Genomic DNA, 25,259 nt, shown 5'->3' on the forward strand with positions numbered 1-25,259 from the left:
CCCAAAGTCACTAAAATTACAGCCGAGTTAATGAATTTACAAACCAGGTACTTTAGTCCCTACTAAAATTATAGATAATTTTTATATTTTTTATTAGTACGAGTATTTGGGATATGGAACATACTCGTATCTGACCGTCACAAGCCGGCTTTCCTGAATATCAAAAGTATCAAAATATTATGGTGACCACAATAAAATTATGTACTATTCCAACAGCATCTCCTTTTCAACTGCACCTGCGTCACAGATTAACGATTTGCATCAGGATAGACCCCGCATGTGTATATCAATCAGCTAATGCGCGGTCAAGTGCGTGATTGCATTACGCGCGATCTTGATAACGTTTTATCAGTTATCAACCATCTGACACCCCGCCCCCGGCCCCTGCGCGGCTGCTACTCGCACACGTGTTTTGATACCATCGACCAATCGCTCCCCTATTCTTACACATTTCGAACACTCCCCAGTATAAATCGACCCCTCATTTTGTACCTGATATATATCTTTTTGAATCAAGATACACTGGCCTCAGTCGTGGACGATTGAGAATTACAGGTCAGATACCATCGCCATTGCGGTAATGCATCGACAACGCAATTTAATTGCTGCGCCGATTACAATTGAATCTGCGTAGAGTGGAGCTTATTTGATTAATGCGGATTTTGTACGGCCGCGGTTGTTTATAAACACTCGATGTAGATGTTTGTTGCGGATACACTTTTAGTAACTGTGTCAAAAAGATTACATAGGTAATATAGGTATATTTAGATATGTATTTCTAATGTACCTACACAAACATTTTCAACTTGAAAATTTATTAACTAGGCGCAAACTCACAGTCATTTGACTTATAACAGGATCCAAAAACAAAAACCCAAAGATCTATTCGACTATGTTTTTTCCGAATTAAATTTTTATAATACCTACCAACAACTTTCATAATGACGGTATGATACACAACAAGAAATACTGTTAATTATGGCATCGTCAATATGTCACTGAGCCCCGTTGTGTAAGCCACGTGACCGCCGCTGTCGGCTACTATCGTCCCCCTGTTGCATTGCCACAGCTAGCGGAGTACCTACCAGACAATTATCTACCATTTACATTGTAGCTTGTTGCGTTTTACTTTAATTTTTGCTTCGAAAAGCATTTTTACCACACTAGCTCGGAAACGCTTACTTTGCACTTCAAAAACTGATAACAAAGTTGCATTTTATTCACATATAAGGCAAAGTATTCAAATGAAAAATTTGAGTTGTTTTCTTACGTTTGTTGGTAGAATTTACTTTTAAATTATGATTTTTGATGATAAATATTTAATAACATTCATTTGGATTTAATTTGGTTTGATTTTTTTTGATATTTTACATTTAATATTTGCTTATGGTTGGTTTGGTGAATTTTTTGTCTTTCACTCGGGGGCAGATTCTGTTTAACCGTCGTGCTTTGAAACCCTCCCAACGCTCAAGATTTCGTTTTTCGAACCACTCGCTACGCACGTGGTTCAATTTTGGAATCTGTCGCTTGCTCGGGTATCAATATTAAGCAGGCCACTGACGAGCCTTCCAAATGGAAGCCGTTACAATGGATTCATCCAAATGGACGGCATCCTAATATTAAACATTTTACGTTTTGACATTCACGGACCGATTTTGGATTGCAGCCACGCTATTTGGACTGTTGGAAGGCTCGTCAGTGGCCACCATTAGCACGAGAGGTTAAACAACAACTTTGCCTCCGAGTGAAACAAATAGGTAACTATTTTCCTTCATCACTGTTTTTACAAAAACTAAAACGGTTACAGACTTCAAGGCGCTAAGCTTTTCAAATATTTTATATATAGTTTGTCAAAGGACTATCTCATTTCAATCATACTAATCCTTGTCTTACACTAGTACTACTTAGCACCCAAAAGAAAAGGATGAGTATAGTTTTCCTGATTCTTCCTGACTGACAAATTAGTTTAACCAACTAAATCTACTTGAGAGATTGGAATGATTGAGTAGCGACCGTGTTGACCGGATGGCCAGAGTTGTGGCGTTAGCTGCGAAAACTGAAGATGCCGGATTGGCGAGCTTAGTCACTTTTCTCTATTATTATTTGTTATATTTTTATTACATACATGGAAAACCAACAGCTATACATTTCTATAAATTATGACATCCAATTCAATTTATTATAGTTACCGAATTCATGGAAATGCCCTTGTCATATTTGAAGTATGTCATATTTCGAGTGGCAAAGCTGCACTTACTTAATCCCTCCATTATAAAATTTAAAAACGCATTGTATCATAACTGTTCCAGTCGAACGCCTCGCGAGAGGTTTTGTCGCGCGACATTACGCCGAGCGACAAGTGACACGACAAGTGTCACAAGTGACGACGCACGTGCCGGCATTGTGCGCGCCATCAAAACGATATGTTGTCTGTTGCTGTTGGAACTTAGGGTGAATGGCGCTTACGCCGTCTAGCGTTGCAACATTTGTCTGGGACAAAAATTAATTGGCTCATTTTTCGGAAAGTCCACACCAATTTTATTTTTATTTGGTAAATTTTATGTTAGAAAAGAGTTGTAAGAGGTGTCCCAAAATTTCAAGAAATCTTTCATATCATCCATTGTTTAATCGTCATAGAAAGTCTAGGCATGAAAAACTATAATGGAATGAAAACGTGGAACTTTTTTACTTTATACCTAAGTAAGTATCGTAAGAGCTCGTGATTCCGATTAAAAATAATCAAAATGGCATAAGTGCCAATTACATCATAGTAATTTTTTACAAAGTCAGAAATCACCCCACACGGCCAATATGGCACCCCTCGAGCGACACCGACCCCGCACTGGCGCGGCGGAATGGCGTCATACCACTTTGATAGGATTTGGATACACTGGTTTTGCGGGGATCATTTTATTTGTGTTGAGTTTGTGGTGTAGAAAATGGGCCAAGTATCGACAAAGCGCTGCAGTTTTGTAGCTTCAACTATGAATTATTTTTCAGAATTGAATCGTGCCTATGTTTTTAAATAATTAGAATATAATTTTGATTAATTTGTAACATTGTAACTTGTAAGTTTAGTAAGTTTTAGAAATTTTAGTCAATAAGCAGATGCGGATGTATATTGACCATTATTTGTTACCTAAGTATATCAATTCCTTCCGAGACTTGGACACTGAAAGCCCGGGCACTTAGAAGGATAGACGCGTTCGAGATGTGGTGCTGGCGCAGAATGCTGAATATATCTTGGACTGAACGCCGCACAAACGAGTCTATCTTAAAGGAGCTCAATATCACCACAAGGCTATCCACCATCTGTACCCAAAGAGTCCTCAAATTCTTCGGCCACACAGTCAGACGCGGCACGGACACGCTAGAAAGGTGCATTATTACCGGGAGTGTCGACGGACGAAGGAGCAGAGGGCGTGCACCCAGTAGATGGTCAGATGTGGTACAAAATATTACCCAGACTTCGCTCCAGGCAACAATGCAGATGGCCGAAGATCGAGAGGCCTGGAGAGCAGTGGTAGGAAGAATAACCCATAGGAGTCACGTCCCTCAGACATGAGGTCACGACCACGAAGAAGAAGAAGTATATCAATAAGTATTTAAAGTAACATGGTTTGACAGCCTTGGCACACAGCCTAATATTGAATATTTAAATTTATAAACTGTAAATAAAAACTATTTTCCTTTTAGAAGTTAAAATATTAAATATGTTGTAGGTGAAATTGAATACTTCATATTAATTTACGTAAAAATCACTTTGTTGAAAAGGCTAAAATAGAGTTCAAATATCGCATCGCATTGAACATCGATTTATAGTTGCCAAACTTTCATACTTGGCGCCGATTCTGCCCTGCCCCCAAAACAGTGCATTGTGGCTAATGCTGAAGCAATGGCTCCGTAATGAGCGTATTCATGGCGCGACGAATCTGCGCCCGCGCCGCACCGGCTGCGGCCGCACGTGCACCGCGGCAAATCGCTACACCACCCCTACCGGTCGCCTACCATGCTCATGCTAATCTGTGCTTTATCTCTAAGATATAAAGTTCCAAACATGCTGAGTTCGCGCAAGCGCGTTCTTTCCTACTGGTCGTCAACATGTTTAAAAATCTGTACCTTAGCTTTACGGCATAAAGTTCTATTTACATTGAGGAAATAGTAGACGTGTAAGTTCTTCTTGGGTTTTGGGTGGTTGTGGCGACAGGTTGAGTCGCCGGGTGCCGCTGACAGCGCCACCCACATATTGAATCCGCATGTATTCAGGTTATTTGTAATATTTTTCTAATATGTTAAGGGTGAAATGTGATGTAATACCCACTAAGTATAACTACGGTTGTGGCTATGTGGCTAAATTACTAAGAAATAAAAATTTAACGGCAGAGTTCATTTGCCGTTAAATTTTTGGGCGTACATAATAGCAAGATGAATATATCGCTCATTCGAAGCAAATTTTATACCGAGGCCATCCCCGAAATCCAGTTAATACTTTTTCCGACAGTCACTCAGATCCGGCATTTAGCATGGTTCGAGGAAGAATTCCAGAAGAGAGATTTAAACTGAAAATCTGCCCGTAACTGAAAGCAGGAAACTGCCTGAAATCCCCATACATTTTGATACCTTTCTTATCACTCATGGCAAGCGCTCGTAAAGGGGCCCACTGAGTTGTTCGGGCTGTCAAAATGTTGTTCTAACTGACAGGCCGGTACCGTCCGGCGGACTGTTAATCAGTAGGCCCCTTAATGGATTGATCGGTCGCACCGTGCTTCCTTATCTTATTATTTCGGGGGACCCATCGGGATCATTTGCGCAATCACCCCCTCAAGAGCCTTTGCCTACTCAAGAGCTTTTTTGACCATCTCCATGCGTCGGATGATGGAGCTCAGGTGTGTGTTGCCTACAAGAACGAGCTGTTAGCGCGTTGCGTAGGTACCTTCTGGTTCCTCTTCCTCCTCTTCATTGGTGGACGGCGGAGTGATGGATTCCTCCGGTTCCACGACTTGAGCCTCTGCCTCTGCGGCAGCGCGGTACAGTTCGTTGCGGGCCTCCACCACGTCGCGGACGATCCCTGCAAGAAGAGAGTTCAGCCGTTATTGTTAATGAAAACTTAACTGATGATAATATGATGGATTTGACCAACACCCTTTAAGGAGATCTTATGGGGTTATCAGAAAATCCTCAGGTCCAAGACTTACGTGGTTAAAATATTCTCATTGGATCTTACGACATGAAGTCAGTTTAGGAAGCTTGTAACTTGTAAAAAAGTAGATTTTTTTAAAAGTTTTGTGCATATTTTGCATAGGTACCTACCAATTATGTTTAAACACCACCACCTACTATCGCATAAATTCCGATGTAAGTACCTGGTAATGTTTGTCGCAAATAAAAGATTCTTATTCTTATTCTAATCAAAGAGGACGCAACTTACAAGTATTCGCGAATTGATTCCAGATGAACCTTACATGATTTTGACAGCTGTCATGAAAGGTAGTTGATGTCATTAATTATGAATTCATGATCGGTGAACTTACCCGTGATGACGTCGCGGCTCGTGATGACGAAGTCCAGCTCTTCGGACACAGCGTTCACCAGCCACGGCATGAACTCCTCATCCACTCCTGGAAGGATAAAATTCAGTATCAGATCTCATCATGGTTACATTAAAGGCATATTTTTAGGGTTCCGTACCCAAAGGGTAAAACGGGACCCTATTACTAAGACTCCGTTGTCCGTCCATCAGTCCGTCTGTCACCAGGCTGTATCTCACGAACCGTGATAGCTAGACTGTGAAGAATGAAACGTTGTTGTAGTTGAAATTTTCACAGATGATGTATATCTGTTTCAGCTATACTATAACAATTAACAAATACTAAAAAGTGGGCGAGTCCAACTCGCACATGTCCGGTTTTTTATTATTCCGCTTATTCTGGTACTTATTGAGAAATTTTTCACCATACTTTTTCACAGACGTCAAGCCATCTCTCTCAGGTAGGTATGCCAAGCAATGTATTGCAAGGTTATCCAGCATATGGCTGACGTGTCCTGTCCAGTCCCATTTTAAGCTCTACGGCGGATGCTCACTGTAGCGAATACTGCAATAAAGGCTGGGTATTAAAATCTAGGATGGTTGTGGAGATTGCCCCATGTGTGCATACCTCGGTGCACGCGCTCCAGCAAGTAGCCCTGGTCGCGCAGCCCGGCGAGCACGGCGGGCAGCAGCTCGGCCACGTAGCCCTGCACCAGGGTCGCCGCCGCGGCCCGCGCGCGCGCCTCCTCGGCCGCCACCTGCGCCACGCGCGCCTCCGCCACGCGCCGCTCTTTCTCCTCGTAGAGACGCTGGAAAATAACAAGTATACCTATTTAAAATATGTGTAATGTGAACATTGTGAACTTGAAACCATTTGGCAACGAAGGAATGTACTTGGTCGATGGCGGCCAGCCGCTGCCGCTCGGCGCGCTCGGCGCCCCTGAGCTCGGCATGGCGTCGTTGCTGTTCCCTCAAGGTGGCTAACTACTCCTGCGTCATCTTCTGCTCCCTAGAGTGTACCTGGTCCATGGTGGCCAGCCGCTGCCGCTCGGCGCGCTCGGCGCCCCTGAGCTCGGCGTAACGTCGTTGCTGCTCCCTTAAGGTGGCTCCTGCGTCATCTTCTGCTCCCTGGAGTGTACCTGGTCCATGGCGGCCAGCCGCTGCCGCTCGGCGCGCTCGGCGTCCCTGAGCTCTGCGTAGCGTCGTTGCTGCTCCCTCAAGGTGGCCAACTCTTCTTCTTGAGCCACCTCCGCCAGCGCCTGCTCCGTCGTCTTCCCCACCAGCACCTCCAGGATCGGAGACACTTCCAGGTCGAAGTCGAATAACTGCGGGTAGCACAATTACATGATGACCAAAATTTTGGAATTAAAAAATGTATGATTATTGATTAATTATTGTTCAACTATGTACAACTGGGATTTCCATTGATCATAGAAGATAGTCACAGAACCATAGGCGGCTGTAGGCCAACATATGGTCAGCGTAGACGATAGAGAATTCTTTGTAAATTTCCACAAGATAAAAGCGTGCAGAAGTAGATAAGACTTACGTCTCCGGGATAGATCTGCGTAGCGGCATCAGCGCCAGTCTTAGCCGGCACGTAAATCGGCGTGGCGGGTCGGTCGAGGAACAGGTCGGTCTGCACGCCGACTTCCATCTCCACGCCCTTGTCGAACAGCTCCTCGAGGTAGTACTCGGTCTGGATGGGGTGGTGGCGGCGGCCGGGCGCCGGCGGCGGCGTGCCAGGCCGCAGGCGCGCGGCGGCGGCGCGCCGGGCGAGCGCGCGTCGCCGAGTGCGCGCTGCTTTCGCTGCGGCGCTCTCGATACCATCGCCCTGCGGACACATCAGAATTTCTATAGTCTGGCAATTCAATTTATCTTTAGAAAAGACGCGATATTTTGTATAAATATTCAACACCAACCGAACGATATCAACAAAACTATGTACGAAATGTGATTCAATATTTATCAGCTGTTTTTCAGTGAAGGAAAACGTCGTATATAAATAGACCTACATATATCTGCCAAACAAAAGTCCCAGCTAACGTGCCTACTCCTGCTAATGTCTGCAGCTTCTATTCAGTAGCTACGCGCACAACCAAGCTTAGAATATTTTTACATTTATTAGGTAATCTACAAGGTGACTTCAAATTTTAAGCTAATTTACGGTTTCACTCGCGTATTATTCGGTTTTTACGTTACTTCAAAGTTGTAAAAACAAAATGAATGTTTTACACACATCTTCTCTAAATAAGCCCCTCAATTAAAGTCTCATGCTGTTTTAATTTAATCAATTTTTTAGGCTTCACATGGTAACCACAACAAAGAATTTCAAATGAACACTTTCCTTTTCGGTTATCAATCACCTGCCATTTATTTAAGAAGAAAAAGTGTTTTGATTAGTAATTGTCATTTGTCAAAGAAAATAAGAGTTACAGGTATGACAGGTAATGTGGGGTAACCACACTTCGGGTCTTTAATTTTTTTTATTAGAAAATCTGCTATAATTAAATACAGCTTATTTTAACAACAGGGTAAAATGTAGTAAGGACTGTATCGTTTATTATGAATACAACTTTACTAAGTCGTTTTTTCTGGTATTATATTTTTTATTAAAAAATTACACATATAGTTTAATTAGTGCTTTAATAATAAGTAACATTTCGTCCTGGGAGATCACGTAAAGCATATGGTTTGGACAATATTTAAGTACCCAATCCTCCCGAGTAACTACAACGATTTTGGACAAATACTACAAGAAAATGTACGGTTTGCGAACAAGACGAGATATTACACAAAAAAAAAATCGTACTATGTAAACAGCAATTACATATGATTCGTAAAGCGAAACATCTGGGCATAGTCTAATCATTTCTTTTAGTTGGAAAAAAAGTTTTGGATCTGTGCTTGGTGGCCTTTTAGAGAATATGGTATGTTACTTACGACAACCCCGACTTTGGTATACAATATAACCATCATGGAGCGTTTCTATCGACCTGTTCTAGCCATGGTTCAACGCCATGAATGTCCGTTAGGCTTTGGATTTCGGTAGATTCTTTTAGCTGTTTCCCTCATTTCGCTGGCGTCAGAAATTGACGGGAATCCAAAATGTTGCATAAAAAGTCGTTTTCATGTAAAGATAAAAATTCACCACATTTATTCTGTGCATGTTCAATTGAGCAATCATGAAAAGGACACTTAGATGGCATATTTTGTTTCTTTAAATCGTACCAAGGAATCGGTGAAATAGTCTCAAATTAAGCTCGATAGGCTTGTCCAAATTACATTTGCTAGACGGTATTAAAATCATCATAAAGTCCCTAAAATAAAATAAATGTAAAACCATCTTATATCAGATATGGCTTAAAAATACCCTCAGATTATACCTTAAGAACATAGTAATACAAAATAATACACACGTCAACAGTTAGACCAGGTTTTATCTGTATTTATAATAAACGATACAGTCCTTATAGTAGTACTATTTGGCGTTAACTGTGCCACAATCAAGTGATTTTTATTACCAATTTGAAGTCAGCCTGTATATATATAAACTTTCAACATAATCCTGAAGAAGATACTCGTAAAGCTTATGCGTGCCTTAATTCAAGGTAATATTTCCTTACTTCACAATTGACTTTACGATGCACAACCTCCAGTACACATATTTGTACGTGCGAAGAAAAGGTCTTATTCCAACTTTGGAAAAAATGCTTTGTTATGTCTTGATTCTCGTGACATTTTGTGGATATATTACCTACTGTAAAAACTCGTTTCCCGTATTTAAAACTAGTTTTCCGTAAGGGCTCGGTCTCGGTGTAAATTAGTTTTTACTGGAAAATCCTACTTAAACCTAGTTTTCACCAAGGGACTCTGAAAATATTTTTTTATGTCTATTCAGTGTATGAAAATATTTTAAAATGGTCCGCACCATAAAATAATATTTTATGCTTCTTGCACGAGTATCTACGGATTGCCCGGGTCCGGGCCGGCCGTATCGACGCGGCGGTCAACGGACGAGTAACTTGGTCCAGTTTGGGCCGCCGCCGCTAAACCTACTTTTTGTTAGTTTTTGGAACGACCGGATTTTGGAACAATTATTTTTACTAGAGGGTTAGGTATATGTGTTAGGTAAAGGCGGTTAAGCCCCCGACACAGAGAAATATTAACCCCTTGATCCCAGTGTGAGGCGGAGTGCGTGACCGCGTAAGAAATGCGTCACCCAAGGCTGGGGGAGGTCTTGGCCCGTGGCCGTCACACGCGTAGGACTTATTAATATTATCCGTGTAGTAGTTGGCCTTTGTCCAGCGAAGCTTTTTAATTCAAACTTGCGATGCAGTATAGGTCGGTACTTTACACTAAAGACGTTTATTTATTCCAAAATAGTCGACATGTAAAAATTGGGAAACTTTTCATATTTTTGTATGGGAATCGAAAGTTTCCCTTTTTAAATATAATGAATTTACTTTATTTCCTGTGAAGTTTTTGGTAACTTTTCGCAACTTGCACAATATGGTTATAATAGCGGAAGCAGTTATAAAGTTGACCCAAAAATTTTTTATTAAGCTATGAGCTTCATCACATATGTTCCTTGAGTAATTCTAAGCATTTCAAGCCTGGGAGGCAATAAGAAATGTGTGTCTACTCGGATTTGTAATGGATTCAAACTTTCAACCCCTTTTTAACCCTGTTAGGGGATGAATTTTACAAAACGCTGAAATTACTTTTCCTGTCTTTTAATAATATCCCCAAATACAAAGATTCAAGTCCCGCGTTCGAAAAATTTTTTGATATCCATACAAACTTTCAACCCCTTTTTCACCACCTTAGGGGATGAATTTTCAAAAACGCTGAAATTAGTTTTCTTGTATTGTAATAATATATCGTTTTACGAAGTTTCAAATTCCTAGCTTAAAATAAAACTTGAACCCCATACAAACTTTCATCCCCTTTTTAACCCCCTTAGGGGTTGAATTTCTCAAAATCGCTTCTTATTGCTTGTACACTTTATAAATGTAATCTAGTGTGCAAATTTCAACTTTCTATCTTTTGTAGTTTCGGCTCCGCGTAGCAAAAATCTCCAACCAAAATTTTCACCTTTTTACGTTTTTCTTGTAAAATTACTATGAAACTGAAAAAAAACAAATATCAGCAATGAATTCTACGTCTTTGGTTTATACGAAAATGATACCAAACTTGCCCTAGTACCCACCAGGATCAGAATAGATTTTTTTAAAGATGACGGGTGGCGGCCGTCTTTGTACCCCACCCTCCCCCCCCACTTCAGGCTAGAAATGCTTAGAATTACTCAAATATCAGATGTGATGAAGCTCATAGCTTAATAAAAAATTTTTGGGTCATGTATGGCAGCGTTACATAACTGATTCCAGTATAATTCTCATCGTATTAATCCGCATGGTAGACTAAATAGAAAACTACGACTCGTCACCGATTTACCAAAACTACTCCGCACTCTAACTATAATAACGCTTCTTGGAAATACTAATCTTGTATCTCATCTTTTGCGTAGCCCTATACTTAAGTCACTTCACCTTGACTTGGCATTCAATGGTAGGCCAGTCATCTTAAGCCTAAAAAGGGGGTCAACCTCGGAATGAGAGATAATAAGCTGGAAACTCGTATACACCTTCGTTATGACGTGTTAAAGGTCCTCTTAAAAGTCGACGCATAGATCGTGTGCGCGTCAGAAGTTATTCAAGGTCAAATGTCACAAAAATCGGTTTTTCGCGGATATCAAAATTTCTATGGCTCCGATGTTTTTTACATGTAGGTAAGAATTGTAGAGCATATAATTTGCGACAAATTAGGTATTAAACATTTTTTCATGCGATTAGCCGCTTTCAAGATATACGGCATAGAAGGCGCAGCGGCAGGCCAAACTCACTATGATGAGGTCAATCGTGAATATCGGTGAATAATACCTTCTACAAAGTTATTTAATTATCCTTTATTGATCATATCCAGATTTTAAAAGTTGTCTGTCCTGTAGAAAATATAAAATTAGGACAAATTGTTATTGTAAGTAGTAAGTACCTGCGAAGATATTGGTTTGCCTTTTAGTTCCAGAGAAAATCCAACATTATTCCCATACGCTCCGGATCCAAATTTTTCGAATAAAATATAATAAATATTTTTTTCGACCAAACATTTATATTCAAAGCTTAATAAACCTGTAGAGCTGTTAAATCTTCCACCGATAACTATAGCAGCCCATCAGCGTATAAACCGTACATATTACCATGTACAAACATGGTTAGGGAATGACTTAGAACCCCAAGAATGGGATTGGATGCTTCAAAACCAATTCATGGAGCCAATAACAACAAAATTAGCACCAGCTCCAGATGAGCTACTAAATACCATTTTTTTTATACCACATCGGTGGCAAACCAGCATACGGCCGGCCTGATGGTAAGCAGTCACCGTAGCCTATTAACGCCTGCAACTCCAGAGGTGTTACATGCGCGTTGCCGACCTTTTAAAAACCTGTACACTCCTTTTTTGAAGAACCCCATACTGTAGACCCTCGGGAAAACCTCGGGAGGGAGCTCATTCCACAGCCGGAGCGTCCGCCGACGGCGAGCGGTGCGGTGATAGAAAGCGGCCGTTGGCATCATGTCAAATAGTTCCTCAGAGCACAACCCATTGTACAAGGGGTAGAACACACACAAGGAGGCAAAGTCTCTCCTTAGACTTAAAGGTTCAATACCGCTTGTGAGTTTGGGATCATCGACGATTCGCACAGCGCGCCTTTGGACTGAGTCGAAGGGTCCAAGCTGGCATCCAGGTGCTCCTGCCCAAAGGTGACAGCAGTACTCCATATGGGTCTCTCCAGTCTTTGCCCCGGAGTAAAGTATCGCCTCGCTTTATTGAGCACACCGAGTTTTTTGGATGCCAGCGCAGCCTTACCTTCCAGGTGGGTGACCATATTTTGCAATTGTAAAAAGGACTGTGGTCCACACTGTTGGTGCAGAAAATCGGGGTTGAAATGATCTTTAGCTTGTGGCCAGTGCAATGGCAAACAGGCTTGTGTATTAATGCGGCTTCATTGCAAAGCGATCCCGATTAAGAAAGTGCATTTGACCCAGATTTGACAATAGATGATAAATTGATAAAGATGACGTAGAAAATGAAAATAATTGAACCTCAAACGGTAGGGATTTTGATCTTTGTTTCACGGTGATCGACTACTCTTCTAGACGATTGTAACAAATAAACTCAATGGGATAGAGTCATTTTATCACAGAGTTCCTATGGTCATCTAAGGTCAACATCAATAGATCAGCTTAATCGATTTGAGTTAAATTTTGTAGCCAAGTTTCATAGTTAGGTACATACAAACATCGGGAGTTAAATAAAAGCTTGTGGAACCACTTTCGTGTATGACACACGCATTACTTAAAATCTACCTCTTTCCTGTAGAAATACCTAAAGGCTATAAAGCATAATTTTCTGATTAAACCTGTGTAAAGGGGTACCCTTTTTATATTAAACTATGTAATAAAATCATTACAATATGCACACAAGCTGTTAACTAATGTCCACAGGAGGGGCAACTTTTGTTTCAAAATCTATTTATGACCAACAAGTGTTATTTTAACGATTATAAATAAATAAATAAAAATAAAAAATAAAAAAGCCTTTATTTCTAGTCATTTGGAGAGAAATGTAAGAAGGTTCATCGATTACATAATCTTATCTAGTTTTTTAGTATTACATTGCATTGTTTCTTATGTCAAAGTTATAATTAAGTACAAGGTGTATGTCAAGAAAAGCTTACATTTTATTTAGGTATTTACACTGATATAGTTAGTCGGACCAGAACCCCTCATCGGGTGAAGGCCTCCTCCAAGGACTTCCAGGTTTCCCTATTTAATGCAGTATGTTTCCAATTTATACCGGCTATTTTCTTAATGTCATCCGCCCAGCGGCTATTTGGTTTGCCTTTACGGCGTTTTCCTGTGGGCCCCTTCCAGGTAGTAGCTGTTAAGGTCCATCGAGAGTCTGATAGCCTGGCAACGTGTCCAGCCCATCTCCATTTTTGAGTTTTGGCATGCTTTAAAGCGTCTATTAATTTTGTTATTGCTCTTATATTTATGTGCGGTATTTTTTGCACTCTTCTAATGTTTGTTAGGCTTCTTTCCATTGCTCTTTGACATGTAATTATTTTTGATTTTATTTTTGTAGTAAGCACCCAGGTTGGACTAGCATACGTCAATGAAGGCAAAATGCACATATCCATAACTTGTTTTTTTACTTTCATGTCCATATTACTTTTTAAAATTTCTTTTAGGCTCCAGAACTTATTCCAAGCAATTTTTATTCTACGGTCAACTTCCTGTTCATGCCGTTCACTGTTGAAAGATATCTGTTTGCCTAGGTAAGTAAAACTGTCGACGTACTCCAGAGGTGTGTTGTCGACTGTTATAGCCTTTTGTATGCTTTTGGTCATAAGCTTGGTTTTTAGGAAGTTCATTTTTAAACCTACTTTGGCACTAGCTTCGTGTAAAGTCTGTATCATGTGTTCCAGTTGGACTCCTTTTTCTGAAAATAATATTAAATCGTCGGCGAATCTCAGGTGGTTTAGATAATTACCATTTATATTTATCCCTAACTTTTTCCAATTAATGCTGCTTAATACGGTCTCAAGTACGGCTAGAAATAACTTTGGAGACAGCGGGTCGCCTTGCCTAACACCTCTCTTTATTGGTATGTATTGCCCAAGTTTGTCTAATTGAACTTTACTAGTGCTATTTTCATAAATATGTTTTATTATTTTTATATATGCTGGTTCTATATTGCACTGACTCAGAGCTTTCCATATAGATGTATGTGATATTGTGTCGAATGCTTTTGCATAGTCTATAAATGCTGTATATAAAGGTTGACGGTGTTCCTGATATTTTTCAATAAGCTGTTCCAGAGTGTGGATGTGATCCATAGTTGAGTAACCGCTCCTGAATCCGGCTTGTTCGCAAGGTTGATGTTTGTCAATTTTTTCACTTATTCGGGATAATATGATTGATGAGAATAGTTTATATATGCAAGACATCAGACTGATGGGCCTATAGTTTCCTATGTCCTTTGGGTCTCCTTTTTTGTATAGCAGAATTATATTTGACTGTGCCCATTCTTTAGGTGTAATTCCAGTTTTTAAAATAAGGTTAAATAGGTGTGCCAATGGTGTAGCTATCAAAGAAGCGGCAGTCTTTAGCATTTCATTAGTGATATTATCGGGCCCTGGACTTTTGCCAGTCTTTAAGTTTTTGATGTGGTTCAGTATAGCTATTTCGTCTATTACTGGGACTTCACTGGTACTTATGTTTGGTAAGTCTATTTGTGGTGTTTCTGGGTCTTGACAGCTGTATAAATTTTTATAGTAGGTTGTAGCTATTTCCAGTATTTGATCTCGAGATTGTGCAGTTTTTTCTGATCTTTGTAGTTCTGGTATCCAATTTTTATGTGTTCTAAGTTCTTTATAGGCTTTTTTCAAACTACCAGCTGCATGAAGGTGGCTTTCTATTTTTAACTCTCTGTGTTTTTTATAATCTTCTTTTATGCTTTTACTGACTTTTTTGTAGATATAACTTAGCTCAGATCTTGTCTCCTTTGTTCTGGGTTTTATGCTCTGTAGTTCAGTTCTCTTTATTATTAGTTGCCTTGTAGCTTCTGATAGTATACTTTTGGGATTAGTGTTGGTATTTTTCTGAGAGTGCCTTATAGAGGTTTGGATACAGCTGATCAGTTTGTCATGGAATATTTGTGTTGAATCCTCTTGTGTTAGGGTCATCAGCGGTCCTCTCTGTTCTTCAAGGCAGGTTAAGTAGTCTTGTATTTCAGTTTCAGTCTGTAAGCTATTTTCAATTTTTTTTCTATAGTTGTGTCTGCTTTTTTTTGGCTGATTAAGTATCCATGTTGCTCTTACAAATCGGTGGTCAGATGAAAACTTAACACTGTTGAGTATTTCAATATTGTTTATATTTTTCTTATGGTTTGTTAGGATAAAATCAACTTCATTTTTTATGGAGCTATCAGGTGAGATCCATGTCCATCTACGATTCTGATTTTTCATGAAATATGTGTTCATAATATTTAATTTTTTTTCATAGCAATAGTCTATTAGTAGTTCGCCTCGTTGGTTCCGTGAGCCGTAGCCATGTTTTCCCATAATCAGGTATTCCTCTGGTCTAGGCTGTCCAATTTTGGCATTGAAATCACCCATAATGATCACTTGCTTGTCTGCCTGATCATATGCTTTGTTGACAGTTTCGTAGAAAATCTTTATTTGTTCATCGGAGGCATTTTCAGTTGGGGCATAGACCTGAATAATAGAAAGTTTGAGATTGTTAATCAACATTCTTAATAGAGCTACTCTTTCTGATAGTCCCTGAAAGCTTACTATGTTGCCTTTCAAATATTTCTTTATTATAAATCCTACTCCATAGAGTCCTGGTGTCTGGCCTGTGTAACAGAATATAAACTCACTGTGTTCTTCAATCTCAGTGCCTAGTCGACGGACTTCTGATAAGCCTATAATGTCATATTTTATAATTTTTAGCGCTTCAGAAAGTTCTAGCAATCTCTCGTATGTCCTAAGTGTCCTGACATTGTATGTTCCTATATGGAGTAAATTTTGCTTTTTGTTTTGAGTAGTGTTCTTAGTAGATGGTTTGGAAGTCTTACTTGTTTGGGTAAGTGTCCTTGGAGGGTGGCGGTCTAGCTCTCCCTCGGTGACCAACCGTGGTGGGAGGCGGAGAGGGGTTCTAGTTATAAGTTTTTTCGTTCGCTGTTGTTGTTATACACTGGTGTTGGCAGTTTTTGCGCTGGTGTTAGCGGCATCTGCACTGGTGGTGGTCTTTGTGCTGATGTTGTGCTAGCTGCGTTGGCTGGGGCTGATCCAATAGGTGATGTCATGTAGTCTGTGATTGTGTATTTGTTTTTCTTGGGGGCTTGCGGGTTGACGCTTAGTGTATCGGGAACATTAATTTCATTCTCTTTGTCAGAACTCTGGCTTGGAGGCCTTGGAGGTGAGTATACGGAGTTAATATTTCGTTTCTTCAGGTTGTGTTCTGTATTGTTATAATGTTTCTCACTACGCTGGCTGGGGTTGTCCTTATTTTTCAATATAATTAGCTTGTCTTGCCTAATAATCACCTTGTTACCCTTTTCACGTTCTTGTTTCGCCTCTTCTTGAAGCCCTTTTCTCTTTTCCAATACTTTTTCTGTGAAATCTTCTTTTATATGCCAATTTGTTCCTTCTAGATTTTTCTTTTTCCATAAAACTTGAATTTTCCTGCTGAGCGTTGTGAATGTGATAATAACCGGCCTGGTTTTGTTTCCCTTCTTGCCTATCCTTCTCACTGCTTCTATATCTATTTCATAGCATTGTACTCGCATCGTGTTGTTAATGAATTGGAGGACGTTTTTTTCTAAATCAAAATAACTTCGTTCGTTTTCCGTTAAGCCGAACAAGATGATATTTCTCTGCCGGAGACGACGTTCTAGGTTTTCTATATGATTTTCTTGGAGTACTAGTTTATTTTCGAGGTCTAATTGTTTTTGTTCGATTGCGACTAATCTGTGGTCTAACTTTTCTATCACTTTTTGCGCGACCGTGTCTCCTAAGCATTTTATTTCATCGCTTTGCTTTTGTTGTTGATCTTGAATCGACTGTAATATCTTTTTCATTTCGTCCATGATTAAAGAAAGATATATCGATCTATAAATATTATCAATTAATTACTAAATTCTTTTTAAATTTTAACGATTATGAAACTTTAAATTTATTATTCACAGAGTTTACCAGCTAACCTTGCGTCATAGTGCGTTTGGCGGGCCGCTGCGCCTTCTATGCCGTATATCTTGAAAGCGGCTAATCGCATGAAAAAATGTTTAATACCTAATTTGTCGCAAATTATATGCTCTACAATTCTTACCTACATGTAAAAAACATCGGAGCCATAGAAATTTTGATATCCGCGAAAAACCGATTTTTGTGACATTTGACCTTGAATAACTTCTGACGCGCACACGATCTATGCGTCGACTTTTAAGAGGACCTTTAACACATCATAACGAAGGGGTATACGAGTTTCTAGCTTATTATCTCTCATTCCGAGGTGAAACCCTTAATTTAACTAGGCCATGGCTAGACCTTAGTCATTGCGAGCAGTGACTAGTGCTGATAAGGCCTAGAAGCGATTTTGCCGGCGTTGGACTATAATCAACGGTCGTATATAATCTTTTTTTTTTTTTTATTATTATGAATGGGCTTACTCATGGCCACAGACTAGCCGAGGCGTAGACGTGGCCTACGATGGAGCGAGCTCGCCCAGAAGGTGCCTGTTCACTCTTGATTTGAAGGTTGCCGGGTTATAAGAACACGGAAATATAGACGCCGGCAAGGAATTCCATTCCTTGGCAGTGCGCATAAGGAAAGTAATCGCGACAAGGTCTAGATTTGTGACGTAACACCTCGGTTTTAAACATCTTTTTACTATTTTATTTGATAAAGGCCGACAAAGATGGCTGTTGCGAAAAGATAGCAAGCAGAGGGATTATCACGAGACGGGCGTTGTAAGTCTTGGCGGACGTGTCACTATGTAAATGCAAGGTAAAGTGTAAAAGGGGGCGCATTACGTGCGTGCTTTGCTTCTCGGGCCCCGCGAGCGGCCGGCCCCGGCCTGCGGTCAAGCGAGTTTCACTAGCACCACGTTGTTATTATGGCTAATATGCCTTGAGACTTGTTTGGAATTAACACTAACGCGTATTTTATGAACATAAGTAACATAACCATGCGTTCTCTCTCTGCACTTTTACAGGTAGTGTAGGTTTACTAAATTAATTATGTATCTTCCACGTTGACCTCCAGGAAACTTATTTCACGTGAACGACTTACAGTCATAGAGAAAAATAAATAGAGGTATCTGTGAATAGTTATTTGTTTTACAAGGGGGCAAAGTTGTTGTTTAACCGCTCGTGCTAATATTGATACCCGAGCAAGCGAAAGATTCCAAAATTGAACCACGAGCGTAGCGAGTGGTTCGATAAATGGAATCTTGAGCGTTGCGAGGGTTTCAAAGCACGAGGGTTAAACAAAATTTGCCCCCGAGTGAAACACAAAATTTTTCACCACAGCAACCCGAAGCAAATATTAAACGTGAAATATCAAACAAAATCAAATCCAAATGAACGTCATTAAATATGTATCATCCAAAATCATCATTTAAAAGTCAATTCTACCAGCAAACATAAGAAAACAACTCAAAATTTGCATTTGATTACTTTGCCTCACATGTGGATAAAATGCAACTTTGCTATTCGTTTATGAAGTGCAAACTGCAAAGTAATTCTTTCCGAGCAGGTGTGGTGAAAATATTTTTTTTTCTTCGAAATGGAAGGAGGTAGAGTCTGTAGAGATGTAGTCCATAATTGTTTTCCATCGTATTTTCTCGGAAAAGTTCGTATTTTGGCATTGCTACTTCAGTCAACGTCAGTACTTTTTGTACCGAGACTGACTGAAAAAGCAAGGCCACGTTCGTAACTTCGTACGTTACCGTGAAAATATGACGGAAAATAATTATGCACTACATCTGTAGAGTGTGTTCGATACTTTCAGAACTCATGACAATGAGTTTGTGCTATGCTGTTTTTTCTTCTTTTATTTGGTAATTATTGCAACAGCAACCTATTGAATGTTTTAAACCAACATAATATTAATTACAGAATTTAAATTTAAAATTTCTACTGGCGGTCTCGTGGTTATCGTGGCCAGCGTATCATGGCGTATTGTTCTACACCTTCAAACTTATTCGACTACAAAACCATAATGCTCAAGATTAATTATTATTTAAGTGCCGTAAATTAAAGTGGCCTCATGCTGATGATATATTGTGTGGATATTGCGAGCCGCCGTACCTACTTATCGTAGGCTAAATTGTTTCTTGCCAACTGCAAAATTATCTAAATGCAATTATGTAAACAAAGCGCAAAACGTAAAGCGAAGGAAATAGCTTGAAATGGTCACTTTAATGAAAGACATGTCATAATGATTACTAAAACGACAGTAAGTTTTCTATTCTTGTCTGTATTGATTACAGGTGAACAAGCCGGCTAAAAGATTTACACTTTAATATAGTAAACATGTCCGTTTGTCCAAGAAAATAGGAGGAATGCAGAAAGGCGGCGCCAGGCACCGTCGGGGCTAAAGCATAGTCAACTCTACTACCTTAATGACAGAGTTCAAATTGGAGTTTGTAAGTATCCAAGGGTCATTTGTAGCAATTTGCCCGAACACTGACTGACATGCTAATGTTGTTTTTCACTGAATTATTTGAGTGCATGTGAAGGAATTACGCTAAATTCCTTGGGTGGGCTTTTAAGTCATAGTGGGAGAGTTGAAAGTCATATGGCGAGTGGCGTTTCATGTATATTTCGTAGTGGGATGCGACATAGCGCGTAATTGTTATTGCATGAATTGCATGATATCAGTATGATAGAGCGATTATTGCGTGGCCGGCTGAATTAACCTTGCTATAATAATGTTAGTATTGTCACTGCAACAACTTGTTGACTTTCGCTTTGTGTACCACTTGGCATTTTTTTTGCCAAGGACCACCAACTGCTTGGAGTACGTCGAATAAACCCAACAAAGGGTTGTTCTGTTTATAAATTTGCATTTGTAGTGCCATCGGTCCTGACCACTGGTTTAGTTTTAATTTTGTCTGTGAGCTAGATTTCAAAGCATTATTAAGCTCGTAGACGAAGTTTTACTCAGATACGGCGATACGATACTAACAGCCAAACACTTTTCATTAATAGACCTTCTAATAATCGCATTAAGGACTAGTATCGGCCAGGAACCCTGCAGACTGCGGGCTCTGGGCAGTCAACGGCCGGCCCACTTACAGCGCCCAAACATCTATTATTGATCACTGTGTGGCCAGCGGGCCGCATTCCTTATGCTACATATTCCCGCACATTTCAGTTATTGCACTTATTGCAAGTATAATCGGGCTGCTGTTTGAGCGACATTGTGGTAACAGTCTTAATTAATACATTTTTTTATAGAAATCATTTCCGAGGACATAATGTGTCTTACAAATTTTCTATATTATGTCAATACCTATTTTAAACCTCCGCCAAATTAAAACATCGTCATCTAGTGAATCCTATCTAAAAACTTTCGATTTATAAAACCGTACTCAAATCGGTTCCTCAGTTGGGATCTATGACGCCACAGATTTGTATACAACACCCTTCTTTTTACTTCAAGTGTTGGGGCGTTCATTAGAGAAGCAAGCGGGGGTGATTGGCATAATCACCTAATAAGTACCTATCTACTTATTTTACGTCCGTATCTTCGGCGCGATTTTAGTGCACGCAAATCAATGAATGAATTTTTAACCTCAGCCAAAGAGAATGAATTTGTCTATGCTTCAGCTAACCAAAGTTGGTATTTATCATCCAGTTGGTATATTGCGCGCTACAAATGTTTGTAAACAAAACACAAAAAGCTTAGGAAGGAAACCAACAGTTTCAGTCAACGCCGCTCACCGTGTCACCGAGTAGGTGTTGTCGGCTTATTCAAATCATAGTAACTGGTTGTTTTATTTATGGTTTACACAACGCTTTAGAAGTTCCTTTCTAAACCACACAATTGAATGAGCTTTGAGTATAATTTCATAGAGCATTGTATTGTAAAGTCAAGGAATTTAATTTCAGTACCATTTATGGTAGGTATCTTGTCGCGGTACAATAGTACGAGTATGAGGTCCCTAGCGACTTTCAAATTGATTTAATATTGTAAAACTATATCCACTTTGATTACTTGTAGTTAGCACATGATGTACCATCAGGAGTGCAGTTTAAAAAGTGGAAGCAATAGTAGATCTTACATTCCCGAGGGGCGTTCCTTGGGGAACCTTCGTGGCGCCCCGGTCCAAAAGGTAGTTAAGCGAAGCAATCTCCTAACGTAGACCAGGCACTCAAACAAAAGGAACTCACGTGAGATTGGGGGTGCGCAGCGAAGGTGCTTCCGCGCACGATGCGCTTGTCGTGCATGAGGTTGCCGCCGCCCGCGGCCGCCATGCTGCCGCTGCAACAACAACACACTCTTATAGTCACTATATATATACTTACGTGCTTGAATTTGATACCGGAAGTGGGCAATACTGTCAAGTTATGTCGTCTTCTATTAGTCTCAGTAGTGACTTGACTGTCTTGAGAGAGCACGGAACGGTATGTAGTTAATTTAGTCGGAGACAAAAGACAGCAGATCAGGTTAATATATGTATAGGTGCATTTTTATTTTCAGCTGTGCAAAATACTGGTCATCATGATAGGTCTGTGTTTACGGGCAAAATCGTTGAGTTGATACCTAATTAGAGACACTTAGTCAGAATAAATAAATCTGAGATTCTGAATATCAATGCCTATCATTTTTTGCTTTAAAGCTTTTTTCATTATAATTTATAATGTAGTTACCTTCTTAGTAGGTACCTCATCAATGGCAAAATTAACTGACAATTCGTTTGTCATATTTACTGAGTATTTTCAATTTGATCCATAGCAAACTCCAATCATATCCGCTAATATTCGCGCTTCATCACATCGGTGTTAGAATCATTCCCATTCCGAATGCCAACTATAAACTGCAATAAAGCGGCATCGTGATAAGATAAGCACCACGAATGAGGGCCCGACACAATAATGGCCGACCCCAATTCGACCATGAATCGTTAATGTTACTCTCAGCTGGCAGTTCTCTGGGCCACTCGTCGTCGGAGGCATACTGAGTCTATCACTTGTCAATTTCGTGTTAAAAATTCACACTTATCATGCCGACCCGGAGTATAGGTACCTACAGCAATTCACACAACTATGGAGCGCTGCGCTAAAGACAGACCAGCGTGACTCTGACCTTTGATTAAGAATAGTACGTCACTGTGTCACAGTTAATGCTTTATTAAGTTGTGAAAATAAATAGCCCTTGAGGATAACTCGCAGAATTGAATTTTGAATTAGTGCAATCGGCAGCAGAAGTAGGCAGCTTATTTTAGCAAGAGGATTTTGAACACCGCGCCTGCTTAGCTCGTTCTGCAGCTAACTGAAGAGATAAAAGCCTGAGATAGATTTTAGTATGCGACTGAATGCGTTTTTCGACCCTCTACGTTGGAAATTATTGTCAGAATGTGTTGGCATCATTGCGTACATTACGCTATAATGCTAAAATAAACTCTATGCACGTATCATAAATCATTATCTTAGTTTAAGGATTTGTGTTTTGTGCTCCGCGTTGTATATTGTGTGAAAGTTGTTTCATAAACAGCCATGTATTGCAATAGATTCAACGCCACCGATCGCGCCTCGGCGCTGTTTCATGATTGAATTTGTTTGGTTCGTGCTTCAGTGTCGTGTCAGTCGCAGATAGAATACCTCGTCAAACGGAAATGTGTCAGTTCCGTTCAAACACTATTGAATATAGGTGAAGGTTGAGTAATTGCCGTCTGCCATGGAAATGCAGAAATGTTAGTCGTGTTTAACACATATTCATATAAGGAGTTTTAAAACTACACGACTATAGATTGTCTTCGCTAATATGCGCACCTAACCTAACCCTACTACATAAAATCAGCCTATTGACATATCATCAACATTGGCTCTGGAATGTCGACGCTATTGTGAAATACGTTACACGTACTTAATAAGAATACGAACATGGAATGCTAAAATCAAAAGCCTTTCCATTCGATTTGTTGTGTTTGTCTCCTTACATAATGGTGTCCGTGAAATTTTGCAACCCAACCTAAGAGATTATGAATTATGGACAAATATCATTCAGAGATAAGCTCGCCTCCAGCAGAAGCGTCTTAGTACCTAATGTACTCGTAATGTGATAAAGAAACTTGTGCAACAAAGTGGTAAGTGAGGACATACGTGGTCTCGCTCTGTTCAACCATGTGTCGCAGGCCGGCCACGCCAGCAATGAGCGCCCGGACCCCGCCGAACACCTCGCCCGCTGCGGGCCGCTTCGCCACCGGCGCCTCCTTGCGTTCCGGCGCCGCGCGTTTACTACGCCCGGCCACCGCCTTCGGCCGGCTCGCGTATGAGTAAACTACAGGCGCCGGTGCCGGGTACAGAGATTCCAGGCCAAGAAGCTCCGCTAACTCAGGCGGGGGAGGAAGAAATTGCCCAACTTTGACAGTGGTGATGAAGCGCGGCCGGTCGCCGGGACTCGCGTGGCGTCTAGCGCGCCGGCTGCCACGTCCGGGCGACGGAGAAGCCTCCGCTGGCGGGCCTGTTGGCGAAGCATCTTCTTCGGGCGCTATCACATCGATACGTGGATGTGATCTGCTCATGCCTTCAACACAGTTATGCGCTTTGGAACCCAAGCTCGGATTGGAAGCGGCAAGCGGCGCCGCGCGCGCTCTCCGTGTAGGTCTGCGTAAATTCGCCTGGAGTATCTCTTTCTCTTTCAACCGGCGAAGTTTGAAATCAAGCGCGCGGGAGAACTTCGGGTCGAGTAGGGAGTGTGGTGTGGGAGCGACCATGTCGGCGCGCGGCAGCGGCCGCACCACGTTGACGGGCGGCTCCTGCAACACCGTGAACGCCTCCTCCGACAGGTCCACGGGCGGCATCCTGTCACATGCTGCACGCGCGGCCGCGGCGCGGGCTAACGATCACTGCCGGTCGGCGGTGGTCGCCGCCGGTCAGCCGCGCACGCGCGACTACCACTGACCATTAGTCCTTATCTCGAAGCGATAAGGGTTACGAATGGTCAGTTTCTGGCACGCACCGTCTGACTACCATCCACACTGTTCATTGACATATCCTATACCTTTTTATAAAGACTTAAGGTCCTCTATGGTTGAAAGTGTTGCTGTCAGTCCTTTCGCGACTACATGATTGCAGTTTGTACAACAAATAGCTCATACACTATTAACAAGCGCTGGTAATTGTGCATTTACGACGTCATTATGTCATTTGTAGAACAAGCCGTTTCGAGTCCTTTAATGCACTTTGACGACTTTTCTTTAATGTTTGTAGTATTGCGATGCTCGTCCACATATGATTGTCCTGGTAAATGGGCCGGCGTGAGTCATCGATCAGCTGACGCGACGTCGTCAGTAATAGTAGTATACCTAGATATAGGAATAGATTGAATTACAAACGCACGGTACAGGGGGAAATAATACTTAAACTCAACAGGTAAAGTATAAGTTTACTTGTGCCGTCCGACAATCCGTCTCTATAGGTACTTAATTGATATTAATTAACGTGGTTTGGTTCATTTTTATTGACTAAATAAACCCTTTAAAAGTACTCGATATTAGTACTCGTACCTAACAAGATAAAAATACCGGTAAATAATAATCATTTCTGAACGTGTCACTCTAAATACATAATGTTGGGATCCTGGTCTCGGGTACTGGAGAGCATGTTATTTTATTATTTAACCGACGTTTTACAATATTTATGTAATATTACAGTTTATGATGTAGGTATGAGGAATCGACGGATTTCTTATAGAAATGTAGGTTTCCGGCAGTGACTTATTATTTCTCAGAATTATTTCCGTATGAGATCGATGGCACCAAACTGGCATATTTTTTAATAGAGTGATTATTTTATTTAACAAGTCGATACAGCAGTTGTCTCATCGTGGCGAAGGGCCGGTCGCGCTCGGTGGGAACCGCCGCGTGCCGACCTT

The 25,259-nt window shown here is 40.7% G+C and overlaps 1 protein-coding gene across 2 annotated transcripts in view; it reads right to left on the reverse strand.

Moving 5' to 3' along the window:
* Nucleotides 1-25,259, reverse strand: part of LOC134665667 (radial spoke head protein 3 homolog) — a 34,265-nt gene that overhangs the window by 3,060 nt on the left and 5,946 nt on the right. The window contains exons 1-7 of one of the 2 annotated variants that reach the window (XM_063522604.1): nucleotides 23,486-25,152; nucleotides 21,554-21,644; nucleotides 7,077-7,361; nucleotides 6,667-6,852; nucleotides 6,156-6,336; nucleotides 5,532-5,618; nucleotides 4,934-5,068 (exon numbers count right to left, since the gene is read on the reverse strand). In XM_063522604.1, the coding sequence (XP_063378674.1) occupies nucleotides 4,934-5,068; nucleotides 5,532-5,618; nucleotides 6,156-6,336; nucleotides 6,667-6,852; nucleotides 7,077-7,361; nucleotides 21,554-21,644; nucleotides 23,486-24,186 (1,666 nt within the window). In that variant the 5' untranslated portion in view covers nucleotides 24,187-25,152. Of the gene's footprint in view, nucleotides 1-4,933; nucleotides 5,069-5,531; nucleotides 5,619-6,155; nucleotides 6,337-6,666; nucleotides 6,853-7,076; nucleotides 7,362-21,553; nucleotides 21,645-23,485; nucleotides 25,153-25,259 lie in introns of those variants that run through there. The other variant, XM_063522605.1, reaches the window with a different exon arrangement.

The sequence above is a fragment of the Cydia fagiglandana genome, chromosome 7, assembly GCF_963556715.1.
Source record: "Cydia fagiglandana chromosome 7, ilCydFagi1.1, whole genome shotgun sequence".
NCBI lineage: Eukaryota > Metazoa > Arthropoda > Insecta > Lepidoptera > Tortricidae > Cydia > Cydia fagiglandana.